Raw genomic sequence first — 27615 nt, forward strand, 5'->3', positions numbered from 1 at the left:
CATACATAAGTAATTTCTGTACGTATTTTCTAAGATGTATCTCAGTCTTCCTGGAAATCTGTGTTTAAAAATTATTATTTTAAGGGTTTGACTTTTTAACATCTCTGGGTTAAAGAGACGCTAATTCAAATATTTCAATTTAATATGGAGGTCCATGATCAGAGGTTTGTAGCTGTACTGTAGCACCTCAGACTGAAATGAATGCTGCACCTTACTACAATTGATTTGTCAAACTGTTTAAAATAAACATTTCTAGAAATAAAACGGGTGGCATTAATACAAAATATAAAAAAAATATTCTAGCATGAATTGTATATCATTCATTTAAAAAATACATTCTGTTTTGGACAGGATTCTGAAGCTGAGATTCAGATGTATTTATTGGTAGGTGCTCTCCACCCTCCCCCCACCCCAAAACAGAAAACAAACAATTGTGAACACAGTGCCTAGAGGGATGGCATTCAGTACTGTTCTACATTTGATGAACAGTAGTTGACAACTGTGAAGACAAGATTTTAGGCATTTGTTTTTAATTCAAGGACGAAGTGATTATTAAAGCTACATAAGACTTTTATAATTATTTTTAATCTACACACAAAACGATGTTGGCATGGATAAAGAAGATCATAATCAAGGTTAAGAGATGGTATGGTACAAGATTGCTTACATTTCTCCGTACTGGAATGCTACACTGTGCCAGGGGTTTATTAACTGTGGGACATAACGACAGCCAGAATGTAGTTAGACAACTGTGTGGCCAAACAGTGTGATATGTTTATTCAGAGTGAACTCCTAACAGCCTCTTTAAGGTTTTTGATACTTTTAAAAATAAACATGAAACAACTTTTGCTTTGGACTCTTAAGTATACCTTGCATTCTTTATATAAATGTTAGTAAAATGGTGCAAAATATTTATGCCAAGCTCAAATCATTATTAACTTTTCTTCTAAACTGAACTTGCTAACATCTACCCTATTCTTGTCAAGATACAGCAAATTAACAGTTAATGTAAGATGATTGGGATGTATTTCAGTGTCAAAGATTTACGGTCTCACTAGGAACAGGTTTTCAAATATGTAACCTTATAAACTTAAAGAGTATAGGTTCAGCTGTCCATGTTCTTAATTGTATATGATTACAGAAATTACAGCTGCCAATAAACACTAGTGTTGTATTACACTGGAACACTTTTGCATGAATTTAAAAAAAGGATTCTTAAAAATGAAACCCATCAATACAAATCTGAAATACACTGTTCAAGTAAATGCATTTAATATTTATTATCAGAAAAAAAGACAATAAAACACGTCACTCTCATTACATGTTCCACTGCCAGTAACTATGACATTTAAAATAGTTTTTATCATAATCATGTTTAACGACACAATATATTTAAATGTTTATTAAAGTTGCTAATTAAAAGTACTATAATGGGTTGGTCTATCGTTTGTCAATAATAATGACCTACCAGTTTGATATACTCAACCACAGACACATGCAACAACAAACACATAAGCATGCAGGTAACAATGAAATGACTGCCACTGACAGAGTGGTTTAGAATATACAGAAGTCTACGATGATAGGACTAAGTAAACAGATGAGAAAATAATCTTTCTAGAACGTTGAGATTAAACGTACAGAAGTACAGTAGGCCACTGAAACCCTGGAGACTTTTTTCTTTTAAGCGCATGTATCTTTTACATAATGCATCCTAAAAACAGTGTACGCAGATGGTACACAATTAAAGCACTTAATAGCTCGGTACAAATAACAGTCAAGTATATACAGAAGATAAAAAACATGTTAAAAGGGCGACAAGGCATATTTCTTCAGTGGTGGGTATCGGTCAGTTTGTCGGGATTCCCCCGGAGGCTCAGATAATGTCAGTGTCCGAGTGGCAGGAGTAGGAATAAGTCCGTATGTGTGACGCCAGACTGCGGGCTGTGGAGGCAGAGGTGGAGCGCGTGGCCCAGCGGGATGGAGGCCGCCGGTGTGCTGGCCGGGCAGGTCGAGCAAAACTCTTCTTCGTAGAGACAGGTGGACAGTCTAGATTGCCCTAAGAGATTGGGGGGGAAAAAAGCTATAATGAGTTGTTCAGAACACCAGTGTATTAGAACTAGAACATTTCTGTCATACTAAATATAGAGTATTGACCTCTGCACAAGGCACTGATGTAGAGAAATATATAAAAAAAGAAGCAACTGAATTCCAATATCCAAGAGATCGTTTGAACAGCACTAACAAAAACCTCAAATATTATTTTATGGTAAATCATCACATAGATATTGTGAACTAGGTTTATTACTAAATATTTGTGTAGAACATTTCCATAGAACACCTGCCCTGTTTGCTTAATATACACTCAAGATTCAATACCTTATTCTCAGGGGTCCAGGAATCGGGGGTCTTTAACACCAGATTTCACTGGATGTATGCAAACATTTTTTTTTTAAGCCACCAGAGAATGTAGAATTGGAATCTCTTTATAAAACAATTTGTACATTAATACAGAAAGAATGTACTGCCAGGACCCTTCCTTCATTGCGAGGTGATTAGAGAATCGGCATGTTATAATCCTTATCGTGCCTTAATTCACCGTTTTTCCAGACATAGCTTCCAAGACTTGGTGTAATTAACTCCAACCCCTTGCTAGTTATATTTTTGGCTTTCATTGATGTTATTGCAATTAAATGTGAAGCGCCGTAGGGGCATATTGGACGTGCCAGAATGAACTTAGGAGCAACTCTAACAGTAAGATCAAAGCCCTGGATTTGGCCGAGAGGTGCGTATAAAAACGAAGTACAATTAACTTAAAAAAAGTAGAAAAGGAAAAAACTGCCTCACTTCTAAGGACATTTTTCCAAGATACTGTTTTAAAACAACATCAGAAGTCAGTAAATATATTTAAACTGAAGATTTGAGGGTGTTTGCACTAATTAATGAACACTGGGGCCTGAATGTGAACTAAACTTTAACATCAAACCAAAAAGAGTGAAAGGAAAAATGATAAATCTGAGATAAATCTTTGACAATTCTCTCTCCAGAAACACACACACCCTATACAAGATTGTTAGTTTTTAATGATTTGAAAGAATTGCCCTGAATTTGCACCCATTCAACACAAACAAGAGTTATGAGTGAACAGCTAAAAACTAAAGCTGTCACTCTGAATACAAGTGTACTAAGGTCATCAGAGTTCAACTGTACCTCGTCTAATTATGTGAGCAGCAGAACAACTGCTTAATCATGGATTTACTCAAACGAAACTTAGTTCAAACACTGTGGAAAATGTTTAGGTCTCCATTTCTTCAGCTGCACTCAAAACATTACCTCTGTAAAACTGTAAGGAGAAACTAAATAAAACATGTAATGGCACTTTTAATACATCCATACTGTGTGAAGATGGTGATGGGTGTGTGTGTGTGATTTTGTATTGAAGTACTTCCACGTTCAAGGAAAATATATATTTTTTTAAATCCTTAATTTACTTCACAAGCCATTTTTGTGCATTTGAGGGATTTGTCCCCACAGCATCCTACAAAGACATGTGCTACTCGACTGCCAGTTCTCAGTGATGAAAGCTAAAGTTGGACTAACCTTGTGTATATTCAACTGTATATCCCTGTGCGTGGTTGTCTGCCTGAAAGGTATTTCACAGAGTCTCTGACTGGTATGAGAGTCCTGTTCAATTTGAAGCATGTCTAAGAGCTCGATCAGGTTGTCTGGGTGACCTTGTTGAGACCCAGAATTATGGTGCTGCTGTGGATAAAAACCACAGTTCGAATTCCAGTGGGAAGGAACAGAATTTTCATAGCCCTGCAAAATCTTTTCAACAACTCTGTAATTGGATCTTGCATCTGTTGGCGGAGGACATGAAGCTAAATTGCTTGGTCTCCAGAGGTGTTCATTTAAAACTTGCTGCCCATTATCATTACCAGCCCAGACAGAACAGGCATTCTTTATGCCCCGGGTTACCAGTCTTGCATTATTTCTGGTACTGTTAGGTGCATATTCCATGTAGGCGGAGACTTTATGATCTGGATTGAAGTGTTTAGTGTCCATTGAGTAGTTTACATTCAAACCATTGGGTATAGAATTTGCACAGACTTCAGCAAGCTCTGCATTTTCCTCTTCAAAAACATTTCCCGTTTCTGCCTGGAACAGAGTCCTGTTGAATTCAGCAGTTTTCTCTGCCAAAGTCTCATTTTTCTTTGGCCTGTTCATTTCAATGTACGTAGGTGTGGCTGAAGTGGAATATCCAATTTCTGCTGAACTAGAAGATGGGTTGCATTGTTTTGTAATGTCTCTGTCTGCTGTTTGAAATTTCCCATTTGGGTACTTGGGGTTATCAAATGACCCGCTTTCAGAGTCTGTATCAAATGACATTATATTGACGTCTGAAAAACTTTTTTGGACGGGCATATAAGTGGATGAATTGCCGTCACCAAACTTACTTCCATCACATGACCACCTACTGTGACAACAGCCAATATTGCATTTAGAATCGGCAGGCACTATGTGGGTAAAAACTCCAGAATCTGTAAGTGTTTTTCCTTCATTTTCGTGCAGCATGGCTCCAAACTTTTTTAGAACTGAAGGACTATTACATTTACTTTCACTGAATGCTTCCTGCAGTTCCCGGGACTTGTTTATCTCCACTGCTGGAAGCTCTGCTGTTTCTGGGACTGCTGAACCGGTAATGTACCAGGATGTTGTTCGAGGAGGAATTGGTGGGGCTTCTTTCTTCCTTGGAGAGAGTTTAGCCCCTGTGTCTGTTTCACTTTCAATGCTACCATTCAGGTCCCTGCTCATGCTGCTCCAGTTAATCCTGTTCTCTTCTTCTGTGATGCTGAATTCATCAGACCACTCAGAGCTCAGAGCTGGCTCTCCACTCCTGGACTGAAAGCCTGGATGACCTCTGTTCTTTACATTGTGGGCTTCCTCAAATTCTTCCAAAAATGAAATAGATGAAGTTCTGCTCCTAATAAAACCAACAAATGAAAGGAAAATGACAAATGTCAATATGTTCTACACAAGCAGTAAAACGTATTAATGTCCCCCTGTGTATATATGCCAGTACTGATTTAAAGATCCCATATAAGCGATCTCAAACATGTAAGAAGAGGTACAATGAAAATGTTTATGAAGTTCACTGACGTTTCACTGTTCACAGTTCTATCTGGCTAAATATGTAAGGATACTTTCAGCAGAGCAAGTCCTTGAATGTGAAATCATACTATAACGAAGTATGTTTGCATGAGCTATTGCATACAGAGAAGTTAAAAACCCTTTATTTGAAACATCATTATTCAGCAGTTAGAAGGACTGGTATTCTACAGTGCACACCCTTGTCTTAACTTGGTGCAATCACCTGGAATCTTTCCAGTTTTCTCTGGGCTGAAATCGGTGTTCTACAAACTCCAAACATATTGATGAATAATTATAGTTTAATGAACAATTCTTGTTACACTTCATAAATAACCAAATATTGTTTCACATGAAATGTGAGTTTGTCCAACTACAACTGCATTTGTAACACAAGACAATAAAAAAGGCACTACTTAATAATCAAAGCTACCTTCCATGAGTGGATTTTTTCTTTATTTCATCCTGATAGCTGCACAGCTCCTCGCTTACTTTTGCAATTTCCTTTAATGCCTAGGGAACACAAACAATATTTAGGGAGGTGGATTTCAGATGCAAGCCCTCAGAAACCTCCAGAAAGCCCTCTCTGTTTGCAACACTCACCGCATTTAGAGCACTGGTGTATTTCTTTTTCTCATTCCCACGTGTCACATTGCTTGGGAAGCCGTTGTTATTTTGAAAGTTATTAAAGGGATTTGTGTAGGGCTCATTTCCCTCCGACATCGAGATGCTGTTTAACGCCTGTCCGATATTACACTGAAGAATCTCCTCCACCTTGGCTGCACTCTCTTTGGGGCAGTCAAGTTTCTGATCTGCAAGGCCACCAAGGACGCTGGATTCAGAACTGGAGGAATGTAAAGCGAGCCTTAACACTTCATCATGGGAGCCGTGCTCCTTCCCATTCACGCTGCCCTCTCGTCTTGCCTTCACTTCATGATACAACTGTAACAAAAACAAAGAACTACAGTGAAAACACGATCCAACTTCCACAATCATTCAGCATGCTGGACGCTTTAAGAACACATAGCAAGTGAGAGAGACTGAAATGTCATCAATTCTAAATTGGGTCTGGAATCAAGCGTTTTCCCAATTAGTCATTTCACACAGGAATCTCTCATCTGCTGTTTATTTTCTCATGCTCTAAAATACACTGCTGCCCTTTCTCTAAAGCCACACTCTTTCTTAAATCCACTTACTTTTCATAAAATGTCAGATTTAAATTCTTTAAGCCAGTAATCCTCTAACGTAGCAGAGTTTGATCTTCATCTAAATATCTAAATTGCAACCGAAACTTGTGACAGTCAGCAGTGCAGCAAACCTGTTTCTGGACTCTAAACTGAACTGTATTGAAGATACTCCAGAAAACACACTCAACCAAGCTAAACTAATACAAGACATTTTATTTTATGGGATGCTATGGATTACACCCCTTTTCTACCAGACTATTTAACAAGTTCAAAAGTAATTTCACATTGTTGAACAATTTGGGAAGGAGTGGATGTGAGTGTGTCATATAATTTCTTTGCGCACACTAAGTGGCTGTATGAACTTTACTAAGTTGTTGTTCATGTTGTACCTCTTCAATCTTCATCTGCATGTCTTTCAACTGACTTTCCCATTCCTTCCTCTCACTGTCAAAGCGTTCCAGCAGCTCCACCTTCTCCCGCACCCAGCCGCGCTCGCTGTGCTCCAGCTGCTTGCGCAAGTCCATGGCCGCGGTGTGGGTGTCTGCCAGCAGCCTCTTCTGCTCCTCTCGCTCCCTCTTCAGTGTTTCCTTTGGGTCAGGGCTAGTTTTATCGCAGTAGTATTTATTTCCTTTCGCTTCCAACTATTGTGCAAGTGGGAAGGAAGGGATTAAACAACACTTATGTACATTAAAGTTTTGCGTGTAGGTACTTGATCACTCGCCTAAAACTCTGGTATTGTGTCCTTCTTCTATTTTTATTATAGTTTTAATAGAGTGTATGACGAAACGTTCTAGAATGCATTCATGTAATATAAATAACAAAAGCTAAAATATGCAACTAATTTGTAAACTTCCATCCTGTACATAATTCATTGATCTCTTAATGTGACACTGAGGTAATGCTAATGGAGATTTTGTCAAGTTGATCTCAGTCTATGTTCTTTCAAATTATAGCTTATTGGAAATCCCTTAATGCGGTGTCTACATGACTTAATGCCTGACTCATGTCTGATCTTCACATTTAACAATTAAGGAATATAAAAGAACCACATATTTTCTTACAACATGACAGTACACTCATCTATCTTGCTCACTTGGCAAATGAACACACAAGGTGAGGCTGAGTGTATCACAGAAGTGCTGCAGAAAGCAAATGGAAGGCTTATGTTGACAAGAGAAATGACACAACACAACTCTCAGTCATCCAGAAGAGGGGAGTGCACCTAAAACCAGTCCAATTTGAACATATTCTCAGAAATAGATAAAAAGCCTGTTTGTGAACTCTTACTGCATTTTGTGAGCCAAGGCACTATGAGAAAACTCTTAAAAGTAAACAATTCAAGGGGACCATACTTATCACATCAATTTAAAATTCCACGCCACTGGTGAGAGTGATTTCCATGATGCAGTAACCCTGAAATGGGCACTTCATATAGACCTTGCACTAAAAATAGATGACATGACCCCAATTCCTGGGGAGGGATAGAATTTCTTGAGCAGACTTTTTTTCTTCTTTTTAAAGTAGCATATATAACCAGGTTTGTCTACTAATATCCTGTTGTAATACTTCTTAGCTAGAAGGCACGTCAATATGAATTCTTGGACAAAGCTGAATTAACCTTAGAGGGAATAAGGTTTACCATGCAAGTCATTTTGATCTAACATTATCCTCTCAGGATGGAGCCAAATGCTGTTTTTAAGGTTATTGAACATAAATCACCCTCAGGAAATAACAGGGATCCAGATACAATGATTGTGGAATACACTGAACAAACCAATTATCATCTACAATGCACCAGCAACGTTCTACCTTTAACATGTAAATCAAAAGAGTAGGCAAATCAGAGAACTTCAGCAAGACCTTTGATATGAGGATATTTAATTGCCATAATAATCTGCTAATTGAGCACACATGAATGAGCCTTAGCGGACAGACTTCATTTGGCTCACTGCCCATGATATCAAATCTGTAGATTGAAGGACTGTCACTTTTCTGAAAGGTGGGCATTCACACAGACAATCCCCAAATGAGACTGTACAAATGATAATGGCTGTTAGTGGGCTGCAAAATGCACAGGCGTTTTCCCCTAAGTGCAAACAAGTACAGGCGGATCTTTCGCAGGCCTGTATTTTCAGGTTACTTCTTCAGTGTGCAGAACGCATGGCATGGGCGTGCAGTTTGCAGAGGCTGTACCTGCACAATGCGGCACTTCAGCTCTGCTCTCTCCAGCTCCCAGGTGCAGCGGTCCTTCGTGTACTGCAGCTGCAGCTCGGCCCTCTTCGCCTCTTCCTTCCTCAACTCCGACTGGACGTCTTCTAAAACGGACTTCAGACCCAACAAAATCCTCCGGTTTTCCCCACCCTACGAAATGCAAGAGAGAGACAAAGACGCTAATACCTTTTCTCACACCAACAATACCCGCGCGTCTTCAGTGCTTTCAACGTTTCTTCTCATCGAATTACTTGTATGTCAGCCACTTGTCTCAACAGCAGTTCCTTGTCCCTCAGCCACTCCGCTCTCTGTTGGTCGTGGCGCTTCTTCAGCTCTTCACATTTCCTTTTCAGTCTGCAGTACTGGGTTTGCACGTCGTGCCCGTCGCCCTGCGCCCTACTCGCCGACTCGGATGCTGCCCCCAGTCCGGGTCTGGGCTCCTCATAGAAGTGGGCCACGGCGGCGGGGGAGGATAAAGTCCTGACCGGGGTGCGGCCCCGTCCTCGGCCGCTCTCCTGGTCCAGCCGGCACAGGGGCACGAACTCCCAGCCCGGCGCCTTGGTCACATAGCCGCCGCCGCCATGGTGCACACCTGCCCCGTTTCCAAACGCACTCCACATTTCTCACACAGACCCAGGCAAACATGAACCAGCACCCGGCTGTGACTCGGGGGGGTCGAGTCCGTCTTCATTGGCAAAGCCCCGTAACCCAAAGCCTGCCATTCCCTCTCAGCAGTGTCCGCACGGCTCGCATTGGTTTCTATCCATGTGAGCATGAAGGTCAATCGATCACACACTAGTGCACAACTTTTGGGAAATCTATAGGTATCTTATACGCTGCATTGCACTTTCTAATCAGCACTGCGTGGGCTGTATCGGATAATGTTTCAATGCAAGCTTTTTTTCCACCCCCCGATACACAATACCCCGACTGACTTCAGAAGGGCATGCATTCTGCCTCAAACTGAAGATGACACCCAATAACGACCACCTCCCGCCCCCGAGTCACCAAAAATACATGCCGTGATGTAAAAGCTGGAGATTATTTATATCCCACTGTAACCATGCATCGTAACTTCAGCAGCGGGAAAGTAAATACACGGGGAGCTGAAACTGCAATGCAGAATTAAACCCTATGCAAACAAGTCGTCACCAATAACACTTGCATTACAGCCACCTATCGCAATCAATGGCACAATCTAGGCTAAATTCAGGGCATCAACAATATGGTAAAAAAAGAAAAGCAGTAAACAAAAACAAAACATCACTATCACTTCAATGGACATAGTATTCAGTGTATTCACTTGCATATTTTGTATGCAGAAATTACATATTGTTAATAAAGTAAATTCATTATATTTCTAAATATTGGCGTATATTCACTTCTATTAAGCAATTAACCAATGCGTCAGTCTTACCTGTTTTTAAGACATCTATCTGATCTTGAAACTCATTAAAATGTAGTCGTCTTGAATGGAGAATCCAGCCCTGGTGATCCTAAAGCCTTAGAAGCGGCTCCTGCACAGAAACACCCCAGACGCAAGTGTGAAGCGCACGGAGCTGCGGCCTGCGCACATGTGCAGCATCCTCCCTGCGCAGCTGGCTCCCAGTGACGTCAGCTCCCAGCGGTTGGATTTAAGCTCTTCCCTCCTCCCTCCCGCCCTCCCCCGGCTGCGTGTCATCGCAGAGCCCGTCCGTATTTTCTGGTAAACAAGTCCTGCTCCAAGACATTTTTAGGCTTTATAGTGAGACAAGGTATTAGCTGCTCACCACAGGAGCCAGTATTAAGTGTCATAATGTCAGGTCCATTCCGGTTTTGAATTACCGTGTTGTGGTACGGTAGGCACAACGTAACGGTTATATTGACATATCAGGTAGAGCACTGTTTATACTGCTATTTCAGGGCCTCGCATTGCGACACGGGGAGACTGGTGTTGCTGCTCTGCTTTGGGATTTGGCAGAATTGATCTTATGACTTCCGTCTTAAATGCATTGTTGGCTGGAACCATATCGATTTGAAATTGGATGTACTGCACAAATAGCTTAATTTAGAATGAACCCAAATAACTATAATATATAAAAATGTATTCTAAAATATTGATTATTAAATAAAATCAGCTGAAGGGGTCTACTTTGTAAGGCAGCTGAGGAACAACAATATACTATATTACCAAAGCTAACGGGACAAAGCTCCCTATGCCAGTAATGGGTTGTGCCGTCCTGGATGGTAGTGTATGTGTGGTAGTCCAGACATATACACAAGGTGTGAAAGACAACTGCAGCATGGCAGGTGGTTCAGAGCTGACTACTTTATCTGGGAATGGTAGGTGCTGCCGTATGACACCTGATGGTACATTTGTGGAAGTCCACTCTGGAGTATACTGTACGATAACGGACCCCCACCAGGCAAACGTTACGGATCTGCTATGGTCAGCAGTGAATTGTGGTGATACAGACCTGAGGTCTGGTTTAAAAGCCATCGATCAGGAGACCAATGACTGTACAGGTGTGTGTTCAAGTACACACGTTACACACAGAGAATCACATAAATCAATATTTCTGGCTGGGCAGCAGCCTGTAAGCCAATGATCACATGTGTCCGTGTGCAGAGATGACCTCAGTGATCCTAGGTTTCTACCAACATGACTGAACATTATGTCATACAATGCAGGGAGTATAACACAAATTCAAGGATTATATAAATACATAGACCTTGGATGTATTGTAACAAGGATTCATAGACCAGTTTCTCTCACTACACTAGAAACTGTTGTTCAGGGGTGTTGTATACAAATATGTTGGAAAGTATGCCTTTTAGCACTACAATAGACAGTAAGGGCAAGGCAGGGTTTTAAAGTAAAAACAGCTGTTGTCCCATTACCTTAGATAATATAATTTGCGGTGAATCTTTTAGGTCTATCAAATGCCAAATAATGTGTTATGTAAAATCTGTAAAAAAAAAAAAACCATTCATGGTGTGTTTACTATATCAGGATTTTAAAGATAATCAGAGTGTTAAAACAAGTTGTTCACTTAATTTACATTGCTACTCTACATCAGAGGTATAACATGATAAAATAGGTTGTACTTACCTATGTATATTTCTGTTTCAGAATTCTAGGGCGGAAGCATGCCTTTATAAGCTATTAAATAATGATACAAAAGAAACAAAAGGTCAGCAATTAAATCATATTTAGAAATACTTAGTATGGCAAATATTTGCTTGATTTACATGATGAAATCTCCCAAAGTAAATGTAAATTAATGTTAAGCTAAAACTAGTTAGTGTTAGTTAGTTAGTTACACAACAAATCACAATTTAGGCAACATGGAAATATTCCATCTGTTTATTTTTCTAAATCAGATTATCATAATTAAATAATAACTTCAGTATATCTGTCATTCGTAAATTACCTTATCCCATACTTGAAGGGGGGTTGCCATCAAGTTGTAATTTAAAGGGAAACTGGCACAGTTCCTAAAAATATGGTTTTATGCATCTTTGTTGCTGTCATGTATAAGTAAGAGGTATACCACTGTTCCAGATCGATTCTATCATATAAGCAACTTTTAAAACTTAAAAACTTACCAAATGATGGTCAAAATCCAGAATTTGTGCTCTCTCGGGTCTTCAGGATGTGTCGTATCATAACTTCCTGGATATCAGAAAAACTACTAAATCACTGGATTTGTCTTCCCTGCAGCAACTTGAGTCGTTATGTTCAAGTCTACCAATTGTTAGTGTTTCTTAATGATTAAGAATATAGAGTAAGAAACACTAACACTTGGTTGATTTGATAATAAGACCCAAGTTGCCATATGGAAGACACATCCAGTGAATCTAGTTTTTCACTGTCCATGAAGTTATGAGACAACACGTCCTGAAACCCCAAAGGAGAATGCATTCTGGCTTTTGACATCTGCCATTATTTGGTCAAGTTTGAAAAGTTGCTTATACTATTGCATTGATCTGCAAGAGTGATACACATCTGACATACAGCAACTCATAAAGACACATAAAACCATAATTTTAGGAACTGTGTTTCCCTTTAATGTATAGTAATTTAAATGTGTTGCTATCTTTTATAGCCTTAATGAGCAACAGATGGCAAACTGGGGGCTATTACTTATTATCATTGCCTGACATTTTTCCCCGAATACAGATCACTCTGGCAATGAAGAAATTCTGAAAATGACTTACCACCTAAAACTACATGCCCAGAATTGCTCAGCCATGCTGCTGCATATCAGCCTAGCCCTCTTTACATTCCAGTATAGCTAGGTGTTCATACTGGTACAATTTGACTGCTACCTTGTGCATTAGTAATAAAAAAACCAACTAACTACAGAGTACATCATTTAAAATTATTATTTAAAATTCATTTAAAAAATATTTCTTCACAAATTAGTATTTGTATATTTTTGTTTAATCTTTTCTGATATTCTGAAGTCAAATATAATGTATGTCACACACAAAACTGCCTTTAAAGTGCTACAAAATAACTTAACTTGTTTTTGTTGCAATTATTTCAATTGCATCCTTTAATCCCTAATTTAACTGGATTTTACTTTAACTTGAGTTAGTGCCCTGAGAAACAGCAATACTAATCACTTGCACTAATAACCACCACATGAAGAAAGGAAAAAGTGGACAAAAAACATGGGTGGTTCCTCTGCTGGCAAACTCCCCACTCCAAAGTAAATGAATTGAGATGGGCAGTTTGCCCGCAGTTTACCCACAGGGGAAAAAGGGCCTCCGATTATTGTGTAAATCACTTTTTTTCTTTGATGTCACTTTTCTAAACAAATATCATCATATTATTGTACTGATTTTGCCATGTCAGCTCATATTGTATGTTAAAATTCCAAACCAGAAAAGGCCTTACATTTACAACTTCAATGTTATAGTGTAACGTTACAGACATGCTGAGAAATAATATGGTTTCTTAAATGTATCTGTAAATGTTCTGAACAATTAAGGTATCTATTTGGAGTATTTATACAGTAGGCTCTCCTAAGATGTAAGATGTATTAAATGCATTCACTTTGTCTGAAGCTCAGTTTGAGCTGCTTCCACAAGCATGTTCCTGGCACAGACCATAGTCTTGAATACATTCCAGCAATGCTCTTTAATGCATCCACTGTCTAAAGCCATTAGAGCAAAGTAAGATTAAGAACCAGAAAAATCCAGAGTGCAGATTTCTTACTTTTTTTAAAACACAGACACATATTTTAAAATAGGTACCACTATGATAAGCCTTTTTTTTAATAGTTTTTGTTCTTTGTGCTCACATTTGATTATTAATTCTTTTCATTTAACTTTTCTTAATGCATGTTTTTATAATTATTTGTCACACCTAAAAAGTTCACATTCTTCTGTTTCTATACCAGGTATTAAACTCCACTAAGATTGCTTCTACTTAAATATAACATGAAGTCTAAACAAAACAAAAACAAAGGGGTTATACTGCACGGTTGAACATTAATGTACACCTATAATTTGAACACCAAAGTAAATTACATACATTGACTTTCATTTAGAATATAGTCAACCATTTACTATACTTACTATGTGTAAAACAGATGTAATCATGCAGCTGTTGAAATAAGAATCATATCTGCAATTGTTTGTAGGAATGATTATTTAAATCATGTCTTCATTGATTTAAAAAAGTGTTTTTCAGTTTTAAATCATGAAACCAATTAACATTAAATTGCATAATGTCTGAAGCCTGGTAGTATCCTTTCATGAACATAGCACTAAACGGTGTGTCTGAAGTGGATGGGAAAGAGTGAGGGTCTTGATGTACTAAAGCAGTGTTCGAATTGAGGGGGGGCTGGGGGGTCCGGGACCCCCCATAAGAGAGAAAACTGTGAACTTTGGGGGGTCCCCATATTTCATTGAATATTTTTTTTTTTTTTGTCGAAATGAATACTCTGACACAAGACGATTTTGTCAGCTTCTTCAAACTTCATCAGTGTTCAGTGATGTTCTAAACAAGTGCACGTGGGGCACATGTCAATTCGTCCCCATCATGGTCCCGCGCATGCACGAACTCAGTGTTGTGACTCAGTTACAGCAGCAACTGACACAGCGGAGGCTGCTCGAGTTTTCACCGTCTGAGTAAGGATTTAGGATTGTTAACACTTTAGTTACTGTAATTATCGAATTTTTCACCTTCACACCTTCGTGTTGAACAGCAGCTAGTGTGTAACGTAGCCAGCTGTTTTTTTTTTTATCTTATCTACCAGACAATTGTAGGTAGCTATGCTAACGTTACTCTGAAACATGCGGTTACATGGAGCAAACTTTAGGCCCCCCCCCAGGATTTAACCCAATTCAAACATTGCACCAAAGTGGTTTTAATCACCCAAATTCACAGAGCTAATTACTTAAATCAATTAATGCAATCGATAATTGATTAAAAAACATTGTTTGAATGCTAACAGATACATTATACAGTTAAGCTGCTGTTATATCCAATATACACTCACCTAAAGGATTATTAGGAACACCATACTAATACTGTGTTTGACCCCCTTTCGCCTTCAGAACTGCCTTAATTCTACGTGGCATTCATTCAACAAGGTGCTGAAAGCATTCTTTAGAAATGTTGGCCCATATTGATAGGATAGCATCTTGCAGTTGATGGAGATTTGTGGGATGCACATCCAGGGCACGAAGCTCCCGTTCCACCACATCCCAAAGATGCTCTATTGGGTTGAGATCTGGTGACTGTGGGGGCCAGTTTAGTACAGTGAACTCATTGACATGTTCAAGAAACCAATTTGAAATGATTCGACCTTTGTGACATGGTGCATTATCCTGCTGGAAGTAGCCATCAGAGGATGGGTACATGGTGGTCATAAAGGGATGGACATGGTCAGAAACAATGCTCAGGTAGGCCGTGGCATTTAAACGATGCCCAATTGGCACTAAGGGGCCTAAAGTGTGCCAAGAAAACATTCCCCACACCATTACACCACCACCACCAGCCTGCACAGTGGTAACAAGGCATGATGGATCCATGTTCTCATTCTGTTTACGCCAAATTCTGACTCTACCATCTGAATGTCTCAACAGAAATCGAGACTCATCAGAGCAGGCAACATTTTTCCAGTCTTCAACTGTCCAATTTTGGTGAGCTTGTGCAAATTGTAGCCTCTTTTTCCTATTTGTAGTGGAGATGAGTGGTACCCGGTGGGGTCTTCTGCTGTTGTAGCCCATCCGCCTCAAGGTTGTACGTGTTGTGGCTTCACAAATGCTTTGCTGCATACCTCGGTTGTAACGAGTGGTTATTTCAGTCAAAGTTGCTCTTCTATCAGCTTGAATCAGTCGGCCCATTCTCCTCTGACCTCTAGCATCAACAAGGCATTTTCGCCCACAGGACTGCCGCATACTGGATGTTTTTCCCTTTTCACACCATTCTTTGTAAACCCTAGATATGGTTGTGCGTGAAAATCCCAGTAACTGAGCAGATTGTGAAATACTCAGACCGGCCCGTCTGGCACCAACAACCATGCCACGCTCAGAATTGCTTAAATCACCTTTCTTTCCCATTCAGACATTCAGTTTGGAGTTCAGGAGATTGTCTTGACCAGGACCACACCCCTAAATGCATTGAAGCAACTGCCATGTGATTGGTTGATTAGAAAATTGCATTAATGAGAAATTGAACAGGTGTTCCTAATAATCCTTTAGGTGAGTGTATGATCAGTTCAGTGAGTAGCTCCAATATTTATATAGATTTATTTCTATAATCCTTTTACCTTTTTGAATATTAGATTCGGATTGACATTTATACAAACAAACATCAGTTAAGACCCTGAATTAATCACACCTATTAACACAAATTAAGACATTTATTTAATTAAATAATGTTTCATAATCCCACATACCTGTTAAAGTAGATTGTGCCAATGGTATAAAGTTTGTTGTCTCCAGTGTTTTTCATTAGCATATAATCGGTTGTAGAATTGTGGCCCATGCAAAAAAATATTGTTCCTGTACTTCTTGTAACCTTGGTGATGTGTTTAAAAAAAACAAACAAAAAACAAACAAACAAAAAACAACACTATACTAGAGGAGATGGGATTTATAGAACAAAAAAAAGTGTAAAAAGAAAGACCAATTTAAATATGGTGGCATAGGAAAGTGAGGAAAATAAGACAAGAATGAGAATAAGTAAAATAATAGGTTGAAACATCTGGGTAGGTAAATACGAAAGATAAAACAATTATTAAAAAATGGGAAATAAATCAGAAAAAAGAATTAGAATTTATGCATGAAACAGAACACATGATAAAAAAGTACATTTGTAACTAGGCTATGCCAGACACTCCATAATTGAATGTATTATCTAATTAGTAAATCAATATTAGTCATATTTATAATATTGTTTTAAGAGGATTACATGTAAATTGGACCCTTTACATTTTCTCTTTGTGTAGGATTATTTACAGAAATTTAAGTCACAATGAAGGCATTGACAGTAAATTATATTGCAAATGATACTTCCTATACACACTAACATTTAATTATTGTCATCATATCTTTGGTGTTTAAGATTGTAGTTGGTGACCCTTAAAGTTATAAAGTTATACACTTAAATTTTTGCATTCAAAATTAAACTTTTACAAATATCCCATCTAAAATTATAATCTTAAAGTTATCATTTGTGTTTTATGATCACTTTAAAAGTGGATGGCATATTCGGGCATGTACTGGCAGTTCAATCTGTCATTTAAAATGTATTGGGACATCAGTTGGCGACATTCAGTTAGTCAGAGTGCCCTTTTCAGTTTGAACAATTCAAATTGTTTCACTGTGTTATGTATATACATCCATATACAGGTGTACCTTGCTTTGCACGAGAGAGGGGTTCCAGAACAATTCATGCTAAATTAAATGTGTGCTTAAAAGGGTCATAAATACAATGAATTAATGGGCAAAGGGAAATGCGAAAATGAACATAAACATTAATTAAATACTAATATAAATGTTAATCAGTGAACTGGTTTATAAATTAACGATAATTAAAAAAATAGTAATAAAAATAAACTCACCATATTTCCTGGAATTTTAATTTTAATCTGCTGAAGCTCCTGGCTCTTGACTGAGGCTCTTTTGCTTAATTTTAGATTCTCCCTCAGAACTTTCACTTCTAGTTTTGGGCCCCTTGTCATTTGTTGTTGCTTTTTAATGTTTTCTCTCTTTTGTTTAGAACTAAAATAATTAAGCTGGACAGATCTACTGTTGTCAACACTTTATTCTAGGGGAGGGGGAGTTAGTCTGACTGCAGGGAGCTTTGTTTGATATTTTACTCAATTTGTGGATTTGAATCATTGTGGTTTTATGATATCTATCTATGCAAAGCACATGTTGCCTTTACATTTTTTTCACATTTGAATGACTTTTAAAATCACTGAGAATCACTGAGGGATGTAGATTTGATTGGTCAGAATGTAATAAGGGCACTGCACTTACTTTGGGGCATGTTTACATATACATTTACCTGACTTACAGACAGTGGTTCCTCGGCTCCCCTGTCGTCAGACTTCGGGACTTCCAGTCTGTCTATGAAGCTCTGCAGCTCCTTCCTGAAGGCTTTCATCTGGGCATTGATTCTGTAGAGCAGCTCGTGTTCTCGTATCCTGCTGCCATCGTCTTCGTCGTCCATCCTCCCAAAGAGATCCCCATTGGCCACGTAAATTCTGGCCTCGGTTATGATGGTGCTGGTGTCGGAAATCAACCGGTCTATAGTCCTGCTGAGACGCTCTGCTTCCATACGGATGTCTATCATCTGCTGGCGGTCTTTGAAATTTTTGGGTAAAAAACGCCCCTCAGCAGAATAAAGGGACCTTGTGGGCGTCAGACAGCGGATGTTGCGTACCTCTTCAGAGTCGCTCTCTCCGCCGATGGGCCCCTCTCGTTTCCGGTGAGGTGGGCGGGAATCATCATCACTCTCCCTTTTCCCAGCATCACTCTCCGCATCGCTGTCCCGGGGGCTTCCTCGGATGCCCAGGTGGGAAGCCAAGTCATAACGCTGCATGTTGGACATCAGAACCCTGTTTTCATACTGCAGTTGCATGACTTTGCCGCTCAGCTCATTAATCTGCATCCTGGCGGCCTTCAGCTCCTCCTGCAGGGCCTCTGTCTTGGCACTGTCGCTGTGCCGGGAGCTCTCGTGTGAGCCAGCCTTGTACTTCATCTTGTTGAGCTCCGTCGTGACCTTCTTGTTCTGGTCTTCCAGATCGGCCAAGTTGCGCCTCAGTAGCTCCGCCTCATCCTCCACGAGCTGCAGCTGCTGTCTCAGGTCCGAGATGGACTCACTCTGTTCCCGGAAGGAAGGGTTGAGGGCCCCTGCAAACTCATCCCCACGGAGGTCATCCAGCTCGGCTTTCAAGCCCCTGTTCTCCACCTCCAGTTCTACGATCTTTCTGCCCAGTATGTTGGCTTCTTCTTCCACCAGTCGGAGACGCAGCTTCAGTTCAGCCTCCCTTGTAGTGGGAGGTCCCCCTGCCTCACCCTTTGGTAAGGGGCTGTCCAGGTCGCCATAGAAGGAGCGGTACTTCTGAAGTTCGTGCTCCAGTCTGTCCTTCTCCTTGTCAATCTTTGCCATCTTCTTCCTCATTAGTGTAGCTTCTTCCTTGATAAACTGAAGTTGACACTTCAAGTCCTCGTTGTCTTCCTGAAGGCAGAAAAACAATACCTTGTGCTTGTTAAATCATTTTGTTGTTCATCAAAGTGACTGCAGAGACATTTTGAAATCCAGCAGATAAACTATAGTTGGGGTAAAAAAGGAAAAACTGGCTTCTTTCTTTTTAAGATTATATTTTATTTTGATACATTTTGCCCACTATAGCGACCTCATTTCACATTATCTCCTAATTTCCTAAATTGTCCAGATAAGATAACAGGTAAGGATGATTATAACACTGTGCTTACATGCAGACTGACTCCTTGTATAACAACACCTAAACTGTTAAAGTTAAACACAAATGGTTGAAGCATTTCTAAGCCAGGTGTTTAGGTGCTTGCCAAACAAGATAGGAAATATAATGCTTATTATTAAAGCTAAACACCTTCTCAGAGAAGTCAAAGGTACTTCTTGTGGGTTCACTGAGGTTTCATGTAATCGAATATTAACTGCAGTTTTGCTGTTTATGCAAGTATTCTGAATTGTTGGTTAGCAGTCGTCTTAGAAAATGGAGGTAACTTTCTGATCAAGTCATAACAAATAAGTAAAAATAGCCATTGCTATTTGTTTATGCTATTGTTAATGATTCATAAGCCATTGATATAGACTCCTACCTCTGTTGGTGTTGGCACATTCTTTTTATCTGACTTCTGTAAATCTTTGCTTCCTCTTCTTTTTAGTGACAGCTGGGGAAAAAAGTTAAAACACGTAAGTATACACAAACTCATTAAATAAAATGTGCATTGCCTGAATACAGCTTATAACAATATTATGTTTTCCAAAGACACAGTAAGCACTAGTAGTTAGACAAGATAGAACCTGAAGCTATAATTCCATGGTTTGAGTTTCATCAGTATCCTTCAGCTGTGTAGTTAAGTACAGGTCTGTTATTTAAAATAAGGTTCTGACTGTGGTTGGCGCTTTTCATGTGACATTTTCAGCTGAAATATATTATACCATTCTTTAGAGACAAGTGGGGACAGCTATAAAAAATAGCTTCATATAAGAAAACAGCATTATAATAAAATGAACCAGTCGAAAAAGCAATGTGTTAAGAATACAGAGTAAAATTGATGTAAATCTCTGAGATTTGTCAAAATTTATTTCAAACTTAAAAGATGTGAATAAAACCTGTTGATTCATCACCTGACCTGCTTTCTCTACGTCATGAATGTGAACTTGGCAGTAAGAAATAAGTTTCATGACTCTTTGATTGCAGGCTGACAAACATTTCTAATAATAAATAAATAAATAGAAGTTCTGTATGAGCTATATATCATGAAATACTATCAATAATGGTTTAACAATATATAGGTAAAGACAACTATAAGTAGACTGCATGTTGCTATTATGTTGATCTATAGGGGTGTTACTTAAATTATGTTCAGAGCTGTATGGATTTTACTGATACAATTATTGTGTGTGTTACTAATGGCCATAATACTGCATTTTATGTTTATTGCTGTAATGAATTATAAAAAATTAAACTGTAACAGTACAGAGGGCAATACAAATGTTTTTTCTTGGTGCAAAGTGTGATGACTAATAGTGAAACATTTAGCTGAGGAGGATGATATTATTAAAACACTTTGGACTAACTAGATAGAAATTAAAATGGAAAATACAAAAGTTCCACAAAAAGAGACTATATCCTGTTTTTAATAAAAGAAAAACAAATTTTACTAATATTTCTTTGTGTTTATTCACATTGTGAATACTTTATAGTCTGTGATAAATCTCCTAGGCCTTGTGAACAACAACCTTTAAAAGGTGAACTGTAACTTCATTTTTCCATTATGATGACTTCATCTCACTGTTGGCCGGGAAACGCTGCACACTGGTAGAGGTCCTTTCAAGTACAATTACTGATCTAAAAAACACTAGTATGACAGCAGCCTACTTACAGTACCTCTGGTCTGCTCAGAGATTGCTGAATAACACTTCACATTTATTGCAGAACACGTCAGAGTTAATGGATATCAAAGATATATCTAGCATACTAGGGAAACTATTTTAGATAATAGGTAACTATACAGCTCTGCCATTGTTTAGCTAAACACTGTTACACCATGTAACAAATGATAGGATGTCTTATGGTGCCAGAACATATGATCTAATTCCAACCCTCTTGTACTCATAGGGAACACAGGTGCAGACAGAATTACTAACTTGCTGTTAGCACGTTTCTTCAAAGAGACCATATATAGGCTCACAATCACAATCCCCCAATAAATAAAGTGTAGTAATTCCAACCAAATTAATGTGAAGACCAATTGTAATTGTATTGGGAAATATAACCTAGACTCAGGTGAAGACCTATAATAGATGAATGTGTCAATTCAAGTGAGCTGCTAGCAGGGTACTTTACTACATTTAAATGGGAATACATACATAATATATAGAATTTTGTGTCTATTAATTAATAAGAAAGAAAGTTTACAAACGAGAGGAGGCCATTCAACCCATCGTGCAAAATGCTTTGGTAGCCACATTACTATAAAGCATGTAGTACAAGACACTAGCTTAATCCAAGAAAAAGCTACTCACTGTAAGAACTGAGTGCACCGTTGGCATCTTTATGTTATTATTGCTCAGATGCTAGTACAAGTCTGTACTACAATAGACAAGAGAAATCTTTTGCAGCACTGCAGTACTTTGCAGCACAGTCTTCTCGGCTGTGTTGTGCACAGTGGGGAACTCTTTGTCGAAGTTCTTGTATTTGAATACAGTGCAGGGGGAGGGAAACAGGAACTGTGTTCATTACAAAACATTCCTTATGTCTTCACATGCAAATTTATACACAATATTATGATGTTTATCTATTTGATAGTTTGGATGTTCAGACATTAACAGCAGGTATTAACAGCATTCCAAGAGAGGCGAGCTAAACAGCTGGTCACAATGTGATTTTTAAGCCTGATTTATGTAACTAAATTGCTTTTTAAAGGTGCAGAAAATGGATACAGTACATTTTATATAAATTCTATAGAATCAATTGAAGTGACCTGAAACTATTATGCTTAAAAAAAGAAAAGAAAACATACTGGAAGTGTCAGAGTGGAGTTAGTAGAAAAAGTTGTCAACATTCTTCAGCTACTGCTTAGAATTGATGTTAAAGGGGAACTCCACCGAAAATCCATAATTTCTCAGGTTATTCAATAGGGAATCTCAGCACATGTGCAGTTCAAACTCCGCTGTAGCCTACACAGCAGTCCCTCAAATAAAATAATCATGTAAAATAATAGTGACAGTTCTGGGTGATGAAATAAACTTTTTATGACTACAACCCGATGGATCTTTCGGAAAAATAGGGTAATGGAGCAATTGAACATGTTCTTTTTTTAATATTTTTGTGACTTTCTGATTTTCCCCATTGACTTCCAGCAAAGCAGCTCCAGATATAGCACTCACGTGACGTCATGGCCTATTTCTCGATCTCTGATTTCTGGTACATAGAATGAGCTGGACATGATAATCTCACTCCACAAAATATGTTTCTATTCATAGAATAACCTGAGAAACTATGGATTTTCTGTGGAGTTCCCCTTTAAGATGAGCCAGATCTGTACCATCTTCTCTGACAGGCATTAAATAAAGAGTTAAAATAATGAGTAACATTCATATAATTTGTTGTAGGGGCTCAAAAATAATCTATATACATAACATTTACAACAGGAGCATGTTTTCCAACAACAAAATGATATACTCTACATATATATGACTTGTAAAAATACTTTCTTTGCACTCCAAATGACAAAATATCCCCCAAATATTTAAAAATATTGAAGTATCAATAGGTGTCCAGACTAAGATCCAGTAATAAGCCTAGAAAGTAATAAGCTTTAGAAAGTAATAAGCCTTAACATATCTATCTATTTAGCTAAACAGACTAACATTTAGACAGATGCATAGATAGATAGATAGACAGACAGAAATACAAGTTAATCACTCACTTCCTTGGCTTTTTCAAGTTCATTCTGCAAAGCTTGCTTGGTGACCTCCACTTCGATCAGTTGCTGTCGCAGCTTCTCATTTTCTTCTTCGGTTTTTGTTCGTTTCTCCTCCACATTCTCCAACTCGTGATGTAGCCTCACTGACACATCTTTGGCCACCTGGGAAACATCATTATCTGTTAGATTAAGACACTACATTTTCATTTTTCATTGGGGATTAATTCAAGACAAGTGAGATACTTTCCAGATTTATTTATTTCACCAAAATTGCTTTAGATGTAATTGTGATAATTACATTACCCACTCCGAATTATAGGTAAAAATACATTTTGTTTTGTTTATAATATTGCATGTTCAATGTAATTTAAATTCAGTAATACATTATTAAACATTATGTGTACTGTTTAAATTGTTCTGTATGTATTTGTATATTTTAACATTTACACAGATCTCTTTCAATTAATTTTCATCTTTATTGCCATCCTCAACATATAGAAATTGAGAGCAAGTAGCATGAACCTAAAAAGGTAAACCTCTCCTTGAATTGTTGATTCCAAATGTTGGCATGAAAACACTCCTATCATGTTGGATACATTAGATTTGCCATTTAAAAATAAAATCAACAGTAATGTGTGTGCCAAAATAATGAAAACAGTTTTATTCCTAGATTACTTTTTAATATTTTTCACAAACATAAATAAGATAACATCCTTAGAAACAAAACAGGTAGATAATTATTCAAATGACATGAGCTGATGTCCCTGGTAAGTTTTATATGAAGGCTGAGAGTGTTGCACTAATGGCTGCAGGATGCTCACAGATCTGTTAGAAGAAACTCTAATGGTGTCTGTTGGCACAGTGCCTAGGGAAGCAATACCAGCAGCCCTCACTGAATTTACAGCCACTAAGATACATAAAAGAGGCAAAGCACAAGCTGGAACTGTACATGTATTTTGAATAACAGAATTATCATACACTCTAATATAACACCCTCTTAACAGTTTGCAACTTGTTATATTTTGCCTTCTGATTTATAAAACTATACTTTTTGATTTTGCACATTTGTATTGAAATGATAACGCTATACTTTGGTGATTATAGTATGTAATATAATATATATTGGTTGTACTTAATAATGAACAGTGTGTATTCAGTGTGTTGCTGCTACAGCATCAGAAAGCCACTGTTGTGTCCCGGAAGCCACACCCTGTCTCTGGATGTCAAGTTGTACCTTCAGATCCTGCTCCAGGCTCCTCAGCAGATCGCCGTCTATCTCCCCGGTCTGCGCGAATCGCAGGCGCTTTCTCTCGGCCTTTCGCAGGCGGTACTGCAGGATCCGGCAGTTCTTGTTGGCTCTCTCCAGCTCTCGACGCATATCCTGCAGCTGGCAGGCATCTTCCTCGTAAAAAGTGTCTCTCATTTCGTCCATTTCGGTCCGCATCTCCTCAATCTCAATCTGAGTTATAATTAACATTAAATTGTGAAATGGATGTTTCGTTATATGTATTTATTTAAAGGCCATTAAGAAGCAATGCATTAAACGAGACGATACAAAAACCTTTGTAAAAAATGATAATTAAAAGTACATTCATTTTAACCAAATGATAGCGAACAGGTTACATTCATCAATCAGTCCGTTTCACATCACAACAGTTAACAAAATAAACGTATCTCTGATATAAACATATATATATATATATATATATATATATATATATATATATATATATATATATATATATATATATATATATATATATATATACTGCAACACAAAATGCATTTACATACCTTGAGTTCTTCATTTTCTTCGGACAGTTTCTCTAGTTCATTTTGGAGGTTCTCATCTTGCTGTGTCACATTCTCCATGTTGACACCCTCAGGAGATGCCTCCAATTGCGACTCCGCCGCCTGGGCATTTGTTGTTTTGGTGTGCATTTTACCACCCTTCTTTAATCTTTTGTTGATGTGAAATTGGATTAATTCAGACTGTAAGCATCCTTCTTTCCAGAATATAGGCCCGCAGCCCACGGAATTAGCACTGTTCTGTTTGGAGCTGCTGGCTGGGGTTTCTCCTGCGCCTTTCTGGTTTTTCGCTCTCCCTTTCGACAATTTGGAGGAACCGGGCTGGTCGGAAACCACACGAGTACAATCCCCTTTAATGCAGGTTAAATCCGTACAACGGGACTCGACTGAAGGGTTATTGCGCTCCTCGTTTTTCTTGCTTGCCTCCGCCCTGCTCGCACTGGCAGCATTAGTTTCAGCACCACCCGGATGGACAGCCGCCGCACCTTTCGGGGAGAGCTTCTCCTTGACCACGGCTGCCAGCGACTGGTTAGGACTGCGATTATTTTTCACCACCGGCTTCAGTGCCGCAGATTTGGACAGTGTTGGGGTTTTCGGAGCTGATCTGGAGGTGCCGTCTCTGGATCTAGCTGGAGATGAAGCCCGATGTTGTTTTCTGTTGCTATTGTCTGACTGGCGAGAATCAGCAGCGCCGCCTGCGGCAGGGTTCATGGTGTCATCTGAGAACACTCAGTATTTGCAAATCATCCATCCCCTGTTTCTCTTGGGCTGCAACAAAACACGCCATTCAATCACTAGATTTAAAATTGGATTCAGAAAATGTACACCGATACTGGTGTAGCTACAAGTAATAGAGAAAATATTGCTTTTGTCAAATGAAAAGCCCTCTATTTCTGAAACCACATTACATCAAATTGTTAACGTCACATATTGTAGAGCACTAGTGTACTAACATTTGGAAGAACATTACAGTCCGAGACCTGTTATTCTTTATAACCTTTCTTATGTTAAGTTCATTGAGCAGTGATATCCTTTAAAACAAATGCTGTATGTTTCCTTATTTAAAACAAATTAAAACATATTTTTAAGCTGTTTCACAGTATAAATACCAAATTGTGTTATATTTCAATGTAATGCATTTGTAGGATGACACAATAAGTTGACTCAGACACACAGGACTATAGCGGGACATATTTGCTGGCTAGACTGATGTAACTTTATTAAAATTACTCATTTACATCATACCCCAATGACTACAAGTAATTCTGGAAAGTAATCAATGCCTTTGTTTGCTAAAATGTTTGTGTACAGACATGGACTCTGAATGTTTTATGAATGCTTCAGATTGCTACAGTACTAACGTGTGCTTGCTTTATATGCCTACTGATGTTAGATATAATTTCCTTTAAAGATTTTTTCTTTATACAAATCTCTATAAACTGAATATTGATCACTCTGTTTTAATTGTAATTTAAAAGGACTCACTGTAAAAGTAGTAGGCCTGAAGCCTGCTGATAATCTAATAAACACAAATCTGGAAGCAACCACAATGCAACAAAGTATAAAAACGAAATAACAAAAACAACAAACTATTCTTCAGTATGTCAATATACATCATAACACAGTTTATATGTGACATTTATTTACATTACCCCTTCCACCTCCCAAACATTGCTATGTAAGAGGATTATTGTACAGATACAGTATAAAAGCATCATATCATCTGGACTCCATTATTGCAGGAGAGAGTGCACTTACTATTTCTCCATTATCCCAAAACGCAGATGTTCAACATTTAATTGGGGAAGTTAATACAAATATCTTCTAAGTCAGACATTGATCCTTACATTTAGAATAGCGGCATGTAATGGTAATGAAGTTAACTGACTATTTTTGAATCTACTTCACTTAGGAAATCTTCTTGTTCTGAACAACCGTATAGTTTCAAGACATGTTGTATGTTGTATGGTCACTTTAATCGATCAGAAATGGAATACATCCAAGAAACATGGACCCAGTCCGCCACTCTCCATTGTGCACTACAGAGGAGTAATTAATACGGAACCATATAGTGCCACAGCTTTAGTAAGCACAAGTTTTAACAACAAAGGTTTGGCTACACACTTCCTACACAGTTAATTCTCTCTCCACACACACACACGCTTTGACACATATGTAGGAGGCAGACAGAACCTATGACAGACAAATGGTCCCTTCGGTCACGTGATAGCTCCTGCAGGTTTTACTGTGATGCCGAAAATCAATTCCAGAAACACTGACTGCTAATTTACGCCTTTTTGAATACTAATATTACTGGATATTTCTTTGAAAGACGGCGATGGAGAAGGCTTAATTTCCTAAAGTGTAAAAACGTGATTTTAAGCATCGTTGAATAACTGTCAAGTTACTGTTCAGTATCCAAATGTTTGCAATTCACAGTCTTTTTTTTTAAATCTGAATTGCAAATGATAATGAATGGACAGTGTCACTTACCGTGTCCGTTTGATTGCAGAACAGAAGAGGCAAATGAGCTGCTGACACAGGGTACCAGGCACTGCAAGACAACCGGGGGCAAGCGTTAATATTCATGATGTGACGTCAGCAGAAGAGG

The 27615-nt window shown here is 38.4% G+C and overlaps 1 protein-coding gene across 4 annotated transcripts; it reads right to left on the reverse strand.

Annotated features, from left to right (window-relative positions):
• Positions 1-1261: 1261 nt before the first annotated feature.
• On the reverse strand, positions 1262-27565 carry LOC136748439 (microtubule cross-linking factor 3). 4 transcript variants are annotated; one of them, XM_066702190.1, is made up of 10 exons: positions 27498-27565; positions 24990-25772; positions 24430-24654; positions 23199-23357; positions 19860-19931; positions 18070-19236; positions 16445-16752; positions 11638-11688; positions 9964-10063; positions 8582-8696 (listed from the first exon to the last, which is right to left on the reverse strand). In XM_066702190.1, exons 2-7 carry the CDS (start codon positions 25713-25715, stop codon positions 16642-16644), a joined length of 2460 nt encoding a protein of 819 aa, XP_066558287.1. In that variant the 5' UTR covers positions 25716-25772; positions 27498-27565; the 3' UTR covers positions 8582-8696; positions 9964-10063; positions 11638-11688; positions 16445-16641. The 4 variants fall into 4 exon arrangements, with proteins under 4 accessions (XP_066558263.1, XP_066558287.1, XP_066558272.1 ...); XM_066702175.1 differs by having other exon boundaries at positions 18061-19236; XM_066702183.1 differs by lacking the exon at positions 9964-10063 and having other exon boundaries at positions 8622-8696; positions 18061-19236.
• Positions 27566-27615: the final 50 nt, after the last annotated feature.

This window comes from Amia ocellicauda, chromosome 1, assembly GCF_036373705.1.
Source record: "Amia ocellicauda isolate fAmiCal2 chromosome 1, fAmiCal2.hap1, whole genome shotgun sequence".
Classification (NCBI taxonomy): domain Eukaryota; kingdom Metazoa; phylum Chordata; class Actinopteri; order Amiiformes; family Amiidae; genus Amia; species Amia ocellicauda.